Source organism: Fundulus heteroclitus, chromosome 12 (genome assembly GCF_011125445.2).
Source record: "Fundulus heteroclitus isolate FHET01 chromosome 12, MU-UCD_Fhet_4.1, whole genome shotgun sequence".
Taxonomy (NCBI): Eukaryota; Metazoa; Chordata; class Actinopteri; order Cyprinodontiformes; family Fundulidae; genus Fundulus; species Fundulus heteroclitus.
In genome coordinates this window covers 34,555,993-34,574,834 of record NC_046372.1, presented here as the reverse complement: position 1 = coordinate 34,574,834, position 18,842 = coordinate 34,555,993, and the positions used below count along the sequence as shown (strand labels likewise).

Sequence of the window (18,842 nt, the reverse complement as noted above, 5' to 3'; positions counted from 1 at the left end):
GGGAAAAAAACAACAATATGAACTCTTAAGGTGTTAATATTGATTAAAACACAATATTTAAAAAAAAAAGGTGCTAACATTTACATTGTCAAGTTTGAGCTCATTCCCGTCTTTGGTCCAGTTTACATACAGCACAGGCGGGTCGGCCTGAACAGGGCAGTAAATGACCCCCTCCATTCCTGCTGGCAAGTAGGTTTCACGCAGCATTCTTCCCACACGTGCAGGATCTGAGATACGAGATTCACTCAGTTAGAGAAAGCTATCAGCGGGACATACGGTAGAAACACATTCACCCTCCCTGATGAGCAGCGCCACCCAGGAGGAGGAGGTAAGGCACTGACGTTTCACTTTCAGATGGGCAGAAGCTGAGGGAGGAGTCAGGATCCCATTAGTTGGAATACAGGTGTAGTTGCCAGCATCTTCTGGGATGAGATTAGGGATCAGAAGAGTACCGTCCACCAAAATCTTCACTCTGGACTTAAGGGACCTGAGACCAACAGAGGGAAAACATGATGGCTTTTCTGATTAAGCTGTCTAGAAACACCCTTAAATGTAGGAAGCACACAGTAAATGCTTTTAAAAGGATGTGCGGGAAAGCATTAGATTAATGGTTGTTAATCTAAACAGCAATCTTCTTTGTCACAGCTTGTTCATGATCACATGATCAAACGATCCCGTGAATAATCCAATTGAAGCAGTGTACTTTTTGGAAAAAAACACCTGACTGATTTCTGCAGATATTTAAAACTAAAACTTTCTGAGTAGACAGAAATACTTTGTGTGATGTTTCCAACAACGCTGAACGTCTTGGGTAAGTTTTTCAGAGAGGTGGACTCACTCGATGTGGTAAACGTTCTGTCCTTGCTTCAGCCACTCGTAGGTGAGGTTTGAAGGGTAGGCGTCTGCCTGACACTGCAGAACAGCATCCTGGGACATATTGAGGGTCGTGTCCTCGGGGGAGATGATGATGATCGGCGGACCTTTTTATAAGAGCAAGGCACAGATCAGGACCGACTGCCGTCTCAGTCACCGCAGAGCACAGGGTGAACTGCAGGTGGCGGTATACACAAACGCATCGCTACGCCTCATGGGCCAAATGGGTTTCTCAAGGCTATGAGCTGATAAGAAACAAAAAGCGCAGCGCTCTTATCCCAAATACCACCGAGCTCCCGTCGCATTGAATAGAGGTTCTGTCTGTGTTTGGATGACGGCTCGTTCGGTGAATACCTTGAACCTGTAGCTGCGTGTAGTGGGTCAGGTTGCCCTCGGAGTTAGACACGTGGCATTTATACACTCCTGAAACATTTCTTGTGACAGTGGCCAGAGAGAGGGTACCGTTGAGCACCTAGGAGAAATGCACCATAATCAAACACCAAGTAGAAAAGTGGACGACCACTAAAACAAAACAATAAAGCTATGGCTGCTGTAAAAACATTGTCTTATATAGTACCAGTTCTAAATACTATCTGTTTGACGGGACTCACTTTTATTTTTTCGTGCTTCTCAACTGGACTCTCATCTTTATGCCAGACCACCGTTGGTCGGGGGTTCCCGTGGGCTCCGCAGCTAAGCGTCAGCGAGTCTCCGAGCAGAACCTCCACAAAAGTCGGTGGCTTCTTGATGAACACAGGTGGAGCTGCAGCAAAGACCCAAACAAAGGAGGGGCATGTTCCCTTACACAGTCAAATGAGGGAACAGTACAAATACAACGCTTTGGGAAAGTATTACTTCACATTTTTTATGTCACAACCACAAACTTTAAGGTTTTTGATTTAAATTGTGTGTCACAGTCCAACATGAAGTCGGGCTGAAGAGAATACACGGCTTTCAAATGATTACAGCTGCAACTATTTGGGGGTAATGTTCTCACTCTTTTTCTTTAAATAGCTTAAACCAAGTTACATAGAATAGCGAACATCAGTAATCAATTCTTCCCTCAGATTGAGATTTAAATTAGGTCTGGACTTTGACTAGGCCAGAGGCCTTCAACTTCAGTCCGCGAGGTCCAGTGTCCCTGAACTTTTAGACGTGTCCCTAGTTTGATCCCACCTGGATCAAATGGCTGAAATGCCTCGTCAGTGTGCAGTCAACACCTAAACCATCGGGTTGCAGCTATGGCTGTATGTTTAAGGTCTTTGCTCAAAGTCAGCGTCTATCTGAGCCTCAAGGAGAGATGAACCAGGCCAATGTGTCCTGGGTCCCAGGATTTGATGGTGGATTTACCTAAAAGCCTTAAGAGGGCAGATGTTTGCTGTGCCCTCTCTATGGCAAACTGCACACACGACTCCTTATAGCTTTGATTCAAACCTTTCTCTAGTCACTCTTCCATAGAGGTCAGATTTGTGGGATGCATACCGATCCCTGCATCTCCCACCTGATTGGAGGATCTCTGCAGCTCCTCCGGGGTGACATTGGGCTTCATGGCTGCTTCTCCAACTAATGCTCTCAGCTGTTCTTTTCATTTTTAGATGATAGAATGAACACCTCATTTCATCATCTTATTAAAAGCTTGAGACATTTTATATAACTTAACCGAACTTCTATATGAGTTGCCTCTTCCATTTCTCTACAACTGTATTCCTGACCTTCCTGCGCTGTTCCTCCTTTTCCAACATGCTGCTTGTTCACAAAATGTTCTCCTAACAAACCTGTTAAGCTGCTGCATTTATCCAAAGATTCATATTACACAGGCGGACAGTGTTGGCTGATAAGGTGACATCTGAAGACAGCAGGGTGTACTAGACTGCTTTCAGTGCCATCAGAGTAGGGCTGAACAATTAATTGCATTTTCAATATAATCATGATTTAAAATAACGCAATTTCCAAAGCGCAGAGGTCTGCAATTTTTGGCTATGTAACAATTAGGGAATTAGACACGTCCATTAGGTGTCAGTAAAATGTTTAAAGTGGGTTTGCCTCCACATGGAAGGGAAAACAGTTGCAGCAGTGAGATAATCTAATTTTATTACTTGTTTTAGAGTTTGTATAATCATACAAAGCATTGAGTACAGGTCAATCAGTTTAATACATAGACTTGCTTGTTGGTTGGACTTTATGTTCAACAAGGATTGATGTCTAATTAAATTAAAAGCTGTTTTCTTGAATAATATTCTGATCAATAGAAACATTAAAAGTTCATATTTAAAATAGTCTTTGTTTACAAACATCTTTATTTAGAGGCCGTTTTTGTTGCTTGTGGTTAATGCGGAGAAAAGTCTAAATTGCAATCTTGATTGAAATATATTGTAGGCAGAACGCAATCATTACTGGTCCGAGTTTAGATGCTGTGTGTCTTTTAGCAACTAATCCACATGGTGAGGAAACAAATTGATTTGTTGTTTGTATATATTTTTAAACACATGATAAGTTAAACTGGAATCGCATTAAATCGCAATATTAAGAAAAATAATCGCTATTAGATTATTTTCCAAAATCGTTCAGCCCTACATCAGAGTAAAGGTGGCTGAAATATAAATGCACATCACACTTTTCAGGGTTTAGCTGTAAATATAGCTTGAAAACCACGGACCACTTTCCTTCACACGTCACACTATGAACAGTTTCACAGTTGGTCTATCCCATAAAAGTCCAATAAAAGAGATTAACCGATGCAAAAACCTGTGTCAAGCCTGGTTTAAAGATGACCAAACACATTCTTAGACACGTGTTCAAAATATGCATGGACTGAAAACACAGCAGTGAAGAAAACAACAAGGGTCGTGTGCGACGTGGGTTTCACTGACTGCAGCATCATCATCATATCAAAACCTCCACCTCACACTCTGAGTGACATAACTCCACTTCGGCTTAACCAGCGCGGTGCGTGTGGGAGACTTAGAGCTCAGGAGCATGTGAGTCAAAGGCTTTGAGCATTTAACCTTAATCTTTAGCGACAAACCTCACATGCACTGGTCAGTGCCTCGCTGCGGATAAAAACAAGGTGTGATCCCCCTGGCTCCCAGCGCGTACCGTGCCACGTCTTTAATACGCCGCGCTAACGTTCGGTAGCCTCCCTCTGCCAGGGCCTTCAGACCGCAGCCAGAACCCACGCTGTACATGTTCTAAATTAAGTCTGGACCAGCGACGGGCGACCGAAGGAAGCGTCCCCCCGCGTCCCCGATGCCCTGCAGGGCTGCACCTGTGATGGAGAGGAAGGTCCATGTGCCGTTCCGAAAGCTGTCGGTTTTGCTGTCCAGGAGGAGGATGCGACACTCGAACCAGCCCTCGTCCTCCAGGGTCAGCCGTTCTACCAGCAGAGAGGCGCCCCGGGTCAGAGACACACGCCCTGGGGGAGGAAAGGGTGAGGGTTGAAAGGCACAGAGAGAGGGGGGGGGGGAAAGATTAACGCTCAAACAAAGGCAGACAGGCAGCGTCAGCATATGCAGGAAGAGGGCTTTTCATGCAAAGGACACAGCCGTCCATTGTCACAAAGGCCAGTGTCAAAGTCATGGACCTTCTGCAAGTAGACAGACCCACACGCGCAGAAGAATCTGCTGTATTATACGAGCTTATAGAAAATGACAAACCAGATGGCGGAGATTTATTAAAACAGCAGAAGTGGTGGAAGCATGGGGCATCTTAAAGAACGTGTGAGCAAATCAAACCCTATTAAATCAGAATCAGAAAGGCTTTACTGTCATTGCGCAATGACATGCAAAATGAAATAAAAAAAAATAGCAACTTTCCAAAGCAGACTTTAATCTTAAATCTTATTTTTTCTTTGTGAGAGTTTCTTAAATGGCTAAACCAGGATGCATTTTTCCTTACTGTCATTCAAGCCCCAGGAGTGCCTCTAAGCTGACGGTCAGAAAAGGGATAAGTATCACAAAAGTATTCACACCCCCTGCAACTGCAACCTTTCCACTTTTTGTCGGGTGACAACCATCCACTTCAACACATTTTATCGTGATTTTATGTAAAGGAGCAACACAAAGTAATGCCTAACTATAAAGTGGAAGGGTCTGGGGAACTCCAGTCCCCAGACCCTTGGGGACTAGAGTTTGACTCCCCTCAATTATAGCATTTATGTGATAACCCCAGATTATTTAGTGTAATTGTTTTAAATATTTCAGTATATTGGACTTACTTGATTGATACTGGATTATTTTTAAAACAAATCATCCAAAAATGAGTCTATAACTTCCAAGGCGTTTGAAGAACTAAATTCAGTTTGTGTTTTTCTGTGACAGAAATGTTGATGTTGCAGTGTTTGTGATTTTGTTGTTTACCAACTCTTGTTTCAGGAACGACGCAAATTTGGACCTTTGGGTTGGAACATACCTTACGAGTTCAACTCAGCTGATTTTTCTGCAAGTGTCGAGTTTGTCGAAAAACACTTGGATGATTGTGGCCCGAAGCAGGTGAGGATTTGTCAAAGATGCCACAAATGTCTGAAGATCTTTGCCTTATTTACTAGTCTGTACTTTTCTCTCCGAAGGATGTTTCATGGGTAACCGTGCGATACATGCTTGCTGAAGTGCAGTATGGAGGAAGGGTCACAGATGACTACGATAAACGCCTGTTGAAGTGTTTTGCTCGTGTACAATTGGAAATCTGAAAAGTACGGCGTGCTTTTGCCTTCTGCCCTCCGCACCTTCTGAGTCAATTGCCTTACAAATACGTCGCGCTGCAATTAAAGCTGCAAGTCCTTTGGGGTTTTATCTCTACCAGCCTTGCCCATGCGAAACATTCCTCATGTTTCTATGAAGATGGAGAGCATCTGCATTTATCTATTTAGCTCCATCCAGCTTCCCTGCCTTGGCTGAAGGAAAGCATTCCCTCAGCATGATGCTGCTACCCAACGAGTTTCACGGTGGAGACGGTGTTTTTGCCACAATCTTTTGCAAAAGACGACGCAACATTTTGGTCTTATGTGACCGGAGCGCATTTTTCTTCCACATGTTTGCTGTGTCCCCATATATGGCCACTACCTGACTTCAGACCAGACCGCTTATGTCTATCCTTTTAACAGCAGGCTTCTTTCCTGCCAGTCCTTCAGAGCAATCAGAGTAAAGGAGGTGAGTGCAAATGCATGCAGGCCTTCCAAGAATAGATTTGTGTTGGTGAATCATAGATACTAGTAGAATACAAATGAAAATACTTAGAATTATCAGAATGAGTTTGAAACGGTCAGCACGCAGCAGGCCATCGTTTTCTAAACGGGTCTCTGGGAAGGAAGAGTTGCAGCAGAAACCAAAGCTGCTCGTGCAACAATGAGCTGCTCTTCACTCCCTGGCTTCATCCCAAGAGACAAGGTAGGCTGGGGCTTTGTGAAGATGCAAACAAGAAATCTGGAGAAGGAGCTTCAAAATATTTTGTGCAGGGTTATACTGACCTCTTCGTTAAGCAAACGACATTAAATAATTAATTCATTGGTTCAAGAAAGAAAAAGAAAATGCTGTCTTTTGCGATATCTCGTCCGCTGTTCTGCGTCTCTCACTGCGTTTGGTTTAAAATAAGTCGAAGCGGTTTCCACAGATGTTCTTTGAAGTTCGGTGGAGGTCGTGCACCGCAGCTTTACCATGTTGGCTGAGTCTCCTGGTTGGAGCTCAGATGATGAGAAGCCAGTGGGCCCCCCGAGGTGGAGCGCAGATCCATGAATCACCGCCGTGACGGCCCGGATGATATGTAAGATGACGGACGAGGACGGTGTCCTGTCATTTAGGGTTAGGGCGGCTCCGCGAAGCAGCTGGAGTCAGCAAGCCAGAAAAGTCTCCAACGCCGTTTCGTTAGATAACTTCGAATGGAAAGAAAAAAATGCAAATCAAAATGACTCATTTTTTTATTTTTTGACTCGGGCTAAGAATGTAAATCCAAGACAATGCGTGGAAGAAATGAGTCACTTGTTTTTGTTCACTGGGGGGTAAAGGATAGAGACAAACAACAAGGAGCATGGCAGATGCACACCGTGCACTTGTGCGAGACAAACACAGACGGAGCCGTGCACAAGCGCGCACGTCTCTACCACACACCCCCCCCAATACCCCGCTTCCTCTGCTCCCCTCTGCACTTCTTACAACTCCTTGTCAAGCTTTGAAACTTGATATGCTAGTTGCCTGGTGACTGCAGCCTGGCTTTCAGGGTCCCCCCCCTCACCCCCCCACCTTTTATTCCGCCTCTCAATGAACTCTTTTTTTTTCTCCCCTTCAATCTGAGGGCTTTAAATGACTGGAGGATGCGGGCAGGGGGGGGGGGGGGGAGAAACACACACGATGCTCATACCAGACCCTGCCAGAGCAGTTTGAAAGTAAACACAGAGATGTGAAGGTGTTCCCACCGTCCGGTTTTTCTTCTTGCAGTTTGCAGGTTGGGCCCATCGTGCTTTATTAAACTTTGCAAAGGTTTAAAAAAAAAAAAAAAAAAAAAACGCATTCAAGGACAAGATAATAATCGCGTAGCAAAGCTACTTATGCCCAATAAAGTTTTTCACACATGAAAGCCAGAAACTTTTATGGTCATTCAAGAGAAGTCTGCACATAATTGGCAAGTTAAAGTTTTATTTAAAAATAAAAACTAGAAAAGGGTGGTGTGAATTTCTCTTGAAGCCATCAGTCAGTCACTGCGGCGTGTCTCCGCTGCCGTTTTTTTTTTCTTTTTTAGCTCAGTCGGATCCAGGAGATCATGTGTGAAGACTCGCCCTGGTCTCCAGTCTGTTGCAGCCTTTAACAGATTTTCCTCCAGGTTTCTCCCTTTTTCCTAGCCTTACCTTACTTCCAGGCAATTCTGAAGCAGTTCCCAGTTTCCACTAAAGAGAAGCATCTCCACGGTATGATGCTGCCAGCCACAAAGTTTCACCATGATGATGTCTTCACACCAATGTGCTTTGCCATTTTTTATTTTTTTTTACACACAAGTCAAAAAGTTTGATTTGTCGCCATCTGACCAGAGCTCACTTTCACGCGTTTTCTCTGTCGCCTTCATGCTTTCTTCCAACAAAGGTTTTCTTCTCACCACTCTTCCACAACCAACCAGATATGTGCGGTGCATAATAATTAGTGGTCCTGCTGGAAGATTTTCCCATCTGAGCTGGGGATCTGTGCAGCTCCTCCAGAGCTGCCCTCCTGGCTCCCTCCTAGCCCGTTGACAGCTTGGCTGGATGGCTCTGTGCTGGTAGGTTTGCAGAGTTTCCACACTCTGTGAGATATTCTAAGCATGGGATATTATATTAAATCCTAACCATTCATTAACCTTCTCCACCAGTTCATCTCTGACCTGTCTGCTGTGGGTTTCTTGGTCTTCATGATTGGTCACTTATGTTCTCCAACCAACCTCTGAGGTCTTCAGAGAACAGCTGGATTTATACAGAGGTTAAATTACACAAAAGTCAACACTATATAGTCATATTCAATGAATAATAAAATTACCAAAACGTTGTTTCAGTAACCCCAGATAACTAAGATAAACACACGATATAAATTCATTACTCAGACTGATGTTTTAAAGCCCTTATTTTTTGTTAAGAATGATGATTTGTTTGCTTACATATATTGAAAACACGACATTTAAGATTAGATTATTACACAAAACTGATTAAACAAAATAAGATTTTAATACAGAAATGTGGGCTTAATGAAAAGTATGTTTAAATGTTATTTTTTGAAAAGGTACTTTTAATCTGACAAATAAACCTCAAATACTCTAATTAATCGAACATGACCGTATGCTAATTAGTTGACTTCTGAAGGCAAACTGGTTGCACTGAACTTTAATCAGGGATAAACTGAGAACACATGCATGTCACGCGTTTTAGATTTTATGTTTTTTATTGGAATTATTTGTTTAACTTTACAATTACGCACTGTTTTATGTAGGTTATGTGTGGTCGTAACAGGATTAGATGTGGAAATGATCAAGAGGCATGAAGAATCCTGCACAGACCTGTACATAAAACAGGTTTGCTTGCTTTAATCTTTAGCACCTGTTCAATCTTAAGCATTAAGCATCTTTAAGCATCTGTGCAAGCTGATCAAAGGTCAGACCTTTGATCAGCTTGCACAGATGCTTTTTTGATATGAGGCAACACAGGACAAGTCTTCGACGTCCTGCAACCTGGAAAAAGCCACATCAGCGCTATTTAAAATCTCACTGCTCGACAGCGCTTTCCTCCGAGACAGCGAGAGCCCCGATTAAAGCCTTTGAAACTCACTTGTGTATGGCCTTAGGAACGGGTGGAAACGTACACAGAGAGTGAAGACAGACGACAATGGGTAACAATTAACCCTGCATTCCTGTCGGGGCAGTCGCCGTGCTTAATAGTTGGGTTTAATGATTGACTGACCTCCTGAAAGACCGACACGCATTGGATGGGCGGCGCTCGCGTTGGCCGATCCATAAAATGAATGCCTTTGGTTTCAGGTCAGCATCTTTTAAACAGCTGGGCAGGGTTGAGAGAGAGTGAGGGGGGTGCAGGGAGATGATAACAGGTATAGGGATAACTTTAGATATTTTCCTCTACTCTCTCCATGAGGGATCCTCCCACAGCTGCACATTTCCTCTGAAACCTTTCCTCATCAGATGTTGTGGAATCGGCACGCTGTGGGACGGTTGTGGCTAATTGCAGCCCAGAAAGGCAGCCTGTGGAAATCCCGGCGACGCCACAGGATCCAGCAGCACGTGGGTGTGCCTACATGTTGATTTTCAAAAATCTGAGCGCGCCCTGCCCCCTGAGTCTCCAGGAGGAGAGCTGTGGTTTCACTGTCCAGCCCTGTCTCAACCCTCATCCGTGTCCTCCCCCCCCTGTCCGTCACTACAAAGAGACAACCCCCCCCTCCTCTATTCCTCGTGCTCTCAGGTTACCATAGTGACGAAGGCCGAGGAAAAAGCCCGGGCTGTAGGTTTAGATTTAAATCCAGTTGCTGTAGAAACCTGAGACGGCCAAATACTGGCAGAGGCGGGTCGATCATCTAGGGGCGGGTGGGGGCTGGGCTTCTACTGTCAAAGATTTGAAAAATTACAAGCGGTGAAAAACATTGCTTTGGATGAAAATCCAGACCCTATGAGACGTGGGGGGAGAATAATGAACAGGAGAGAAAGGAGGCTTTTCCTTTCACCCTGCGGGCAGATGAAACCACCAGGCTGTGTGATAAATGGTGCTTTATCCATATGGGAGTTGGCTTCAAAACCTCTGACGGCACTTTGCAGGGGTTCTGTGACGCGAGATGCTACGAAACGAGGTGTCTCGTCTCTCCGGCGCAGAACCGCTGAACACAAATGTGTAAAAAAAAACGGGAAACCGACGGGACGCAAACCAACCCCTCATGTGGTTGAATCGCAGAAGAACTGAACAAGAGGTTATGGAGAGGTTACTCAAATTATGTGCATCGATAATCCATTGAGACCAATGAGAGGTTGACCTTCTTGACCTCTGAGCTCCAGCAGACGCATTCATCACCCCCCCCCCCCCCCCCCCCCTCCCCAGCCCTACACTAACACAACGTCCACAGATCCACCTTGAAGAGACCAACAGGGGCTGAAACAATAGCTGCTGCCCTCCTCCTCCTGGATATTTTCTCCTTCTTCTTCCAGTGGGAGTCACATGGCCGACTGGCTCTATGTTAAAAATGAGTCCTTGTTGCCAACAGGTTGAGCCGCAGTGCAGCCAAGGGTAGAAAATGGAAACGCTAATCCCAGCAGTGCTGTTTGAACTCGACGCAGCCTCTTCATATTAGCGGGCTGGGTTCTCACCCGGTGGGTGGCGGGCTGGCAGAGACCGCCTGATCCTATCGACCCCGTGTCTCATACTTTTCAGCTGACCTGGAGGTGAAACCCATATGATTCTAGACGCCCTGTGATCGCACAGCTCTCGCTCCTTCATGAGCACAAAGTCTACGCGTGTATTTGATCAGCTTCTTGGTAACTGCAGCTCTCAGCACAAAGGTTGTGTTTTCCCAAGGAACGTATGAAACTCGGCGGACAATAGGTGCAGCGCTGCAGATTTCACACGATACGCTGACGGGGGGACCGCTGCAGGAAGACAGCTCTTCGTTCTGTTTGGAGAAGCATCAGCCTGGCTTTTCTTTGCTGAGTACGGGGAGCCGGGCTGTGGTGCATTGTGGGACGTGTTTTGATTTGAATACAATCATAAGTCTGGGACCGGCCCCAGCCTCTGACAGCTCACCCCCACCCGTCCCCCCCAAATTTCTCTTCTCAATCCTCCTGTCCCACTAATCAGTTTAACCCTCTTATGAATAGCTCTTTGTCATGGGATAGATTACAGTCAACTCTGCCCCTCTCGCTGCGTCCGGCTCTGTTGGAGTGGTGGGTCCACAGAGCCGGGCGCAGCTTCCCAGAGCTCATGTGCTGAAATTCACTACAGTAACTCAACTTAATACACCCATAAGCTGTTTAGGCATGACCGCAAAGTATTAGTTTTGATTTTCAAATCTTTACAAAAGAGCTCAGGGACATGTGACGGGTTTTTTTTTTTTTTTTTACTTCTTTCCAAAGCGGAACATGAAGTTTGTTTGAGCATCAGGTAGAGAGATAACCCAACGTTAATAATTTCCAAATGTCTGGTCATCGTTTCAGCTGGACAGACTACAGATAAATGCTTACTCTTATTGAAAACATACCCAATCAAACTAAGGCTTATTTTTTAATATATGTATATATATCATCATTTTAAATGTCAGATCAATATTATTATATTATTATTTTCCAATGATAAAATTCAATTAATTCTCATTTTGTGAATTTAGGATATTGCTACAGTGGTAAAACTAGACTGTGAAGATGAGGATGGATGGATGGATGGATGGTTAGGTAAGCTGGGTAATATTCAGTATATATATATATATATATATATATATATATATATATATATATATATATATATATATATATAAAAATACTCAAAAAAGGTTTCATACTTGGGCAGACCTATAAAATGAAGCATGAAGCACTTGAGTCCCTGCATCAGCCTGCAGATCCAAAATTTACAGAAAAGAAGAACTAAGTTTCAGTCATCTTTGCGACTTTGTGTCATTGTTAGCAGCACAATCACCCTGGTCCAGAAAAACTGATATTCAGGTTTATGTTTCAACCGGACTACTTTTTTCTTGCTTTTGAAGATAAAACACACACCCATGTTTACTTAGGCCTGCCTGTTTAATGATAAATTCCACATAACTTTACTAGAAGGTAGGTGGTGAAAACTCTGCATTTGTACATCGCAGGCTATAAATGTGTCACTGATCTGTGCGTGTGTCTGTGTGTAAAAACGCAGGCTCCGACTTTCACGGGCGTTCACGAGTCCCACTGAGGGTGTGAGGGAGGCCTGCTGAGATCTGGGGGTTTGCCCATTGTCGTTGTAACCTCAGGTCAGAGTCCGCCGCTCGCAGTCTCTGCTGACTTTCCTCACAACACAGGAGACATTTGATCTTTCCCTGCAACCGTAAACCATCCTGACACTGCCAGGCTGGAACATTGTCTGGACAGATACTGCCATAAAAGAGCGTCAGTCACAGTTTGGTCTGCTTCCTCTAAGCTGTGAGCTGACTAATGTTTAGCCCTGCAAGGCACGCTGTGAGCGAGAAACAGGCAGCGAGGAGTCCATGCCACAGATGGAACATGAAACATTCCCTGGGACGTGGGCAAGCTTGTGTTTAATGGTTTCTATGGTTGGAGTGGGAGGGGGGGGGGGCACTCCTTGAAAACACACAGCGCAATCTCAACCACACCTGATATTATATCAAAAACAGCTGCTTTAATGGATGGAAACAGGCACTGCGGGGGGGGGGGGGCACTCGCTGGGATCCGTTTTCATCTCTGCAGATAAAAACCGCTAATAGCGTTAATGACCTTGGGTCAAAGCAGCAGCCTTAGGACACACAGCATCTGACGCAATTTGCAATGCGATGAGTACGACTCATGGCATAGGTGCATAAAAGTAGGTGCATATTTTTACTTTGACAGTGAATGCCTTGGTTTTAAGCATCCTGTCTCCTACCTTACAGGACCATGCAAAAGTACGAATACCGCTTCAGCTTTTCACATTTCGTCACATAACAGCCAAAAGGTTCACTATCTTTTATTGGGATTTTATATGATGGACACAAAACTGTAAAGAGGAAAGAAAAGGACTCGTGATTTTCAAAATTTGCATTTAACCAGTTTTCCTCTTTTACCTCTAAATAAAATCCAGTAACGCCAACTGAATCCAACACTTAGACATATAATAAACAGAGTCCACCTGAACGTCAGCGAACACAAAGACCCAGCAACACAGCAAACAAGACGAGGATGAAGTTGTGGATAAAGTCAATGCTGGGTTGTGCTATAAATAATTGGAGCTCTCAACCCATCATCCAAAGATGCAGAGAGTACAGGACAACTGCAGACATACCAAGAAACGATCATCCAAGAGCAGTATTAATCAGAGAACCAGCCAAGAGCACCATGGTAACTCTGGAGGAGCTGCAGAGATTCACAGCTCAGGTGTGATAGACAGTCTGCTGTCAGTGCAACTATTGGATTTGTACTAGTTTGCTACAAGCCATGTAGGGGACACATCAAAGACGTGGAAGATGGTATAACTTAAGCTAGTACCACCCGGCGACCCTACACTGCAAAAACAGATCTAAAAATAAGTAAAATGTTCTTAAAATTTGTGCTTTTGTCCTAGATTTGAGCAGGCAAATAAAATTATCTGCCAATAGAATGAGTATTTTAGCCCCTAAAATAAAATAATTAGACATCCTGCACTTGAAATAAGATGATGTAGATGAATTGTTCCTATTTTAAGTGCAAAAATCTTATTCTATTGGCACATCATCTTATTTACCTGCTCAAATCAAGGCAAAATACACAAATTTTAAGAATATTTTACTTATTTTTAGTTCCGTTTTTGCAGTGTAAACACGCAACAAGAGCTTCGGTCCAATCGTTCAGATCAAAACAAGTTCAAATGTTACACTGGCCGAGTCATTCCAGACCTAAATGCAGCTGAAAATCTCTGGCAAGCCCTGAAAATTCGATGTTCACAGACACTACCCATTGAATGTCACAGTGACTGCCCTAGTGTCAGTCCTCAGATGTGCGAAGCTGATGGAGACGATCCCAGAGAAAACAGGGTTTCTTAAAGTACTGACCCAGAAGGGCTGGAAACAAAAGCCCGGCACGCTTTTTTAGACTTCTATTTGTAAAACTTGTAGAAAATCGTGTATCGTTTTGCTTTTCGCGTCAAAATCATGCGCTACTTTGTGTTGCTCGATCACGTAAAATCCCCATAAAATGTGTTAGTTTGAGGTTTTAAGTCTCGTCTTGCTTTCTGCCACTCTGTTGCGAATCACTAAGCAGCGGCCAGCGGCACACCTATCTGCAGTATCCATAACTCAGTTCCCCGATGCTTTCAGGGTTGCTCTTGACCTTTGGCGTCACGCTCCCTGCGTTCGCTTCTCCGCTCTCAGGCTGACGCGAAGATGAGGGATTGCTTGGTGAGCCGACCCATCTCGGGGTCGAATATAAACATTTTAATTTGAGGGCAGAATACATTAGAGCCACAGCAGTGACACGCTTCACATGCTGCCATCTGCCCCCAGTGGGAGGGTGGGGGGGACATGAGGATCTGAGGCAGACAGAGGCAAAACCCACACCAGACAAAAGCACACAAAGGATGAACACGGCAAAACAAGGAGGCGCCCTGCTTTTCCCCTCCACGGTTCACCTCTGCTGCCACTGGCCTTACCATGGGAGCACAGGGACTACCACTGTATATATACACCCTCAGCAGTATAAATGATGGTTAAATAACCTGTTATACGGTTTAGGTGCCTGATTGATGGGCGGAGGCCCCTTTCAGGCATCTGTGAGGTTCTTCGGTTATCCCAAATGTTCCTGAACCGGATGTTTTTCTTCCCTGCAGCACCTATTCAACAAATAAACCTGTTCTGTTCAGAAGGGCACTTTCTCCCTCTTGGTGACCCAGTTGGGAGACAGCGCAGGATTTGGGGGTGCCCCAGTAGTCTTGTCGGCTTTGGGAAGCGCGACGGGAGGTTGCGATACCCCTCTTTTGTCTTTCTGGGCTCGGGCAGACAATGATGGGATTATAGGGCTGCAGCAAGGAAAACTGCCATTATTCCCAATGCTTCATCCGTCCTCCTTCCAACACAACAACCTCCTCTTACTGGGTCACCCTGCAGTTTACTAATATAACAGCCCCCCCCCGCCTACACTTCTAATCCCCCAGTGAGCAGCGTTCCTGGTATCCCCCTTCCTCCTTTCTCATCTGCACCCCACCCCCTCTTTAACTGTCGCTCATTCTCTCCCTTCCCCTCTTTGCTGCTGTAAAAAAACGCACGCTCCAAACACAGGCTGAACAACACCTGTAATTACAGGGACAGTTGCTTTGGCTAGATTATTTATTCTGGGGTAGGGTTTCAACCGGACTTCTCCCTCCTTAAGTCTTCATTAATACCAGTGTGGCCTCCTTTGTTCTCACAAGATGAAAAACAGCTTTATTAGGTCTACGGGAGCAGGAGTGTTGTACCTCGTGAAGGAACTTAAGCTGCCTTTGCTTACCTTTATAATTAGGATGAACACGAGGAGCATACACTCCGAATTTGATGAGAACGGGTACGTTGTAGCCGAGGCGGACCCACTCCACGACGTGCAAGGGAAAGAGGTTCGGGGTGGTGGCTTCTTTGGAGGTGGGAGTCAGACTGCAGTCCAGCTCTGCAGAGCCGCCCTCTCTGGCACGGACCAGCGATGCCGAACCCCGAGACACACCTGGAACCACAATGGCATGTCATCAGCGCAACGTCCTGGGTGGATCTGTGCAGACTACGCCAGAGGCAATAAACAGGAACCGGACAAATTACAGACGCTCTTTTCAAGGAAGTCACGGCCTCAAGAAGAGCAGGATCAGACGCGTTGAACGTTTGGCTAGGGGTTCTGTTTCTGTGAAAACTGTTATGGGAGAATGGATCAAATTTACTAACAGAACTTGACCACTAATAATAGGCTATTTAAAGGGGCCGGATTAAGGATTTTAAAAAGGGAAAAGGTATAAAAATGATGAAAAAAAACCAACATATTCCCTCTTAACAGGATGGCGAAGAAAGAGCTGAGCTCACCGTGTCCCTGTCTCTCCTCTGTCTGCTGCACACTGTCGGTCAGCTGGCTAAAATATTTGTTTCTGGTTATGCAAAACGGAGAGTCATTATTTAGTGGAACAGGGCAGAACAATATATTGCAAATCACTGTATCACTGTGAGGGTGGCTACCTGAGCACACAGCCTGACTAATTAATCAGCATGGAGAACAGCAGAAAAGGCCGAACCTGATAGCTACAAGTAAACTGGTGGGTGCTTATTTTTTAAGTCTTGTCCATGTAATAAAATCTAATCTTTAACAAAAATGTACATTTTTTGTTTTTGTTTTGTTTGTCAGTGATCTAAAAGTCAAATACTGAAACTCTGATTCAATAAATGCGGCCACACTTAGAACTAGGGCTGGGCAATACATCAAGATTTAAAAAACAAAACAATGAGATTTATTAAAAAGAGATGTAAGATGAGACTATATAGTTTATATTGAGATGGTCTGTGTTCCCTTTGATAGGTTATTTTTCAGCTGTTTCTAATTTATCTATAGCTGTTGTTAAAAAAAATGTGCCTGTGGGACATTTGGGATAAAGCTTTGATTCAGAGATGTATTTTTCTAATCATTTTATGAAAAGAAAAACATATTGAGATAAATATCGTATATCGGCATTCAGCCTACAGGTATCGGGATATTATTTTTGGTTCATATTGCCAAGCCCTACTTAGAACTTCCAAAATTTGTGTCCAATAAACTCAACAAGCAACAGCATGAACTTTGATGCACTTTGCGGGGCTTTAATAAAGCTACTTCGGAACAACCTGCAGCCCTTTTTTTTAAAATTACATTTTATCGTTTAAATCGGGAATCGTCCGATCAGCCTTCAAAGAAAACTGGAAATCTTTATTGGCCATAAAGGGCCTGATTTTAGCACCTCTAATTACAATTTCTGTAATAATCTATATGTATTATTTATCATTTAAGCAGCAGTGGGAGTTACTGCTGGTTTTCTGTTTTAAATAAAAGCAATCATGCCATGTAACAAATGTTTGTTTTAAATTTCTTTGAATTAATGCTGTGATATTTTCACTAAAGGTTTTCTCTCACAAGAATCCCTCACCAGCCCTTTGCTCCAGAAAAGGCCATATAAGACGGTTACAAAAAGTAAAGTCACGACTGATCCTGGCCGAAACTGGTCACAGATCAGCTGCTGAGTTTGACTGACAAAAGCCATCAGAGGGCATTCGCAACAAATCATGCGGACATTTGGTAAAAAAGATTGTGTAGCTGCAATCCCATTAGTGACACCTGGACCAAGGATCCGTCCCTCCACCTCCTTTATCTCCGTGGCTGTCGTGTGCTAACATGGGTGTGTGCTCCACTGGGCGCCTGTGTTTGCTCCACTACTCATCTGGCCTGGTGATTACTTTAATCTCAGAGGGAGGAAAGGAGGAGGAGGAGGGGTGACGCTCTGATGCAGCAGGACCCTCTGTGTTTGGTCCAGCCAACCTCTCACCACCCCCTGGGGTATACACATGGTCTGTGGACCAGCACGATCAATCCCACTACCAGCACCCTTTCCCTTCTGTAAACACGCACACACACAGAAGTGTGCCTGGGGTTGGGGGGTCTGGGGGCTGGTGGGTAGCATAAATCCAGGATTGATCTAAATCCACACCCAGAGATATGTTGTTTAAGTTGGATTTTGTCCCCGTTCTCTCCTGTCCACTCGCGTCTGAGCTGCGGCCCCTCCTCTTCACTCTCTCCCCGACGTGAAACGATGGGAACCGCGCTGATAAATGACCTTGTACAGGCGGACCGTCTGCATCCATGGGATCAACAGCATCCTCTGACTGCATCTCAAATGCTTGTTGATCCTATGTAACGATGTTGGCGAGGGAAGCTTACTGGCATCCAGGTATGCCGAGGTTAGGGCTGCAAAAGTATTAGGAAAAACATGGAATTGCAATATTGTTGTCAAATATTACCCTAACCATATTGACTGGCACCCAAGCACTCCCTTTGCCAATGTTGCACGTATTAAAACTGAGACGATAGCTTCAAATCTAAACCTCACTCAACTCTAACCGAGGCTTTAGAGATGAATGGCTTCAAAACGGCAAAAATATTTCATTCCAAAAAAAGTAAAAAACAAAGCAACTGGACTTGTTTTCTGTAGTTTGAATACGTTTCACTTCCTCTCCAGGAAGCTTTCTCAATTCAAAAAGTCTGGAGTAATGTGCAGTACCAAGCTTTATACTACTGCCAAACAAAGGCCTTGCAATGGCTTAGATAACATGCAAATACAACAGAAACAGGTCCACCCCTTAGTAATGGGCAGTCGTTAAAGTCATTAAGCCAGCAGATTGAACAGAAACTGGTCCACTCCTCTGTAACGAGGAGTCGTTAGGGTTGTTATTGGCCTGGCTTAAAGGAACAATGTTTTGATCACTCGTATTTTGAATTGAGAAAGCTTCCTGGAGAGGAAGCGAAACGTCTTCAACTACGGAAAACAAGTCCAGTTGCTTTGTTTTTTACTTTTTTTGGAATGACCACGACCTGGATGACTGAGAATCTTCACCAGCATTTTCCAACATTTCCCACGTTTTTAGGTTGAAATTGCTGGAGTAATTCATTTTCTTCAACTGTATTAAGCATGCAGTAATGCAGCGCTGCCCTTCCTCGCGAGAGGAAGGGCAGATGAAGCGCTGCCCTTCATCTGCGAGGCCCAAACAGACAAGGCGTAGGAACTACAGGAGCACAACTTCTCAATATCTAGTGTAGGAATCGCTGTTTTAAAGCTA

General features: G+C 44.4%; 1 protein-coding gene across 1 annotated transcript in view; it reads right to left on the bottom strand.

Annotated features, from left to right (window-relative positions):
• Positions 1 to 18,842, bottom strand: part of igsf9b (immunoglobulin superfamily, member 9b) — a 40,084-nt gene that overhangs the window by 13,386 nt on the left and 7,856 nt on the right. Inside the window, 7 exon segments of the mRNA XM_012881278.3 lie at positions 85 to 227; positions 342 to 487; positions 839 to 980; positions 1,228 to 1,345; positions 1,485 to 1,636; positions 4,139 to 4,285; positions 15,517 to 15,723. Of these exon segments, the coding sequence (XP_012736732.2) occupies positions 85 to 227; positions 342 to 487; positions 839 to 980; positions 1,228 to 1,345; positions 1,485 to 1,636; positions 4,139 to 4,285; positions 15,517 to 15,723 (1,055 nt within the window).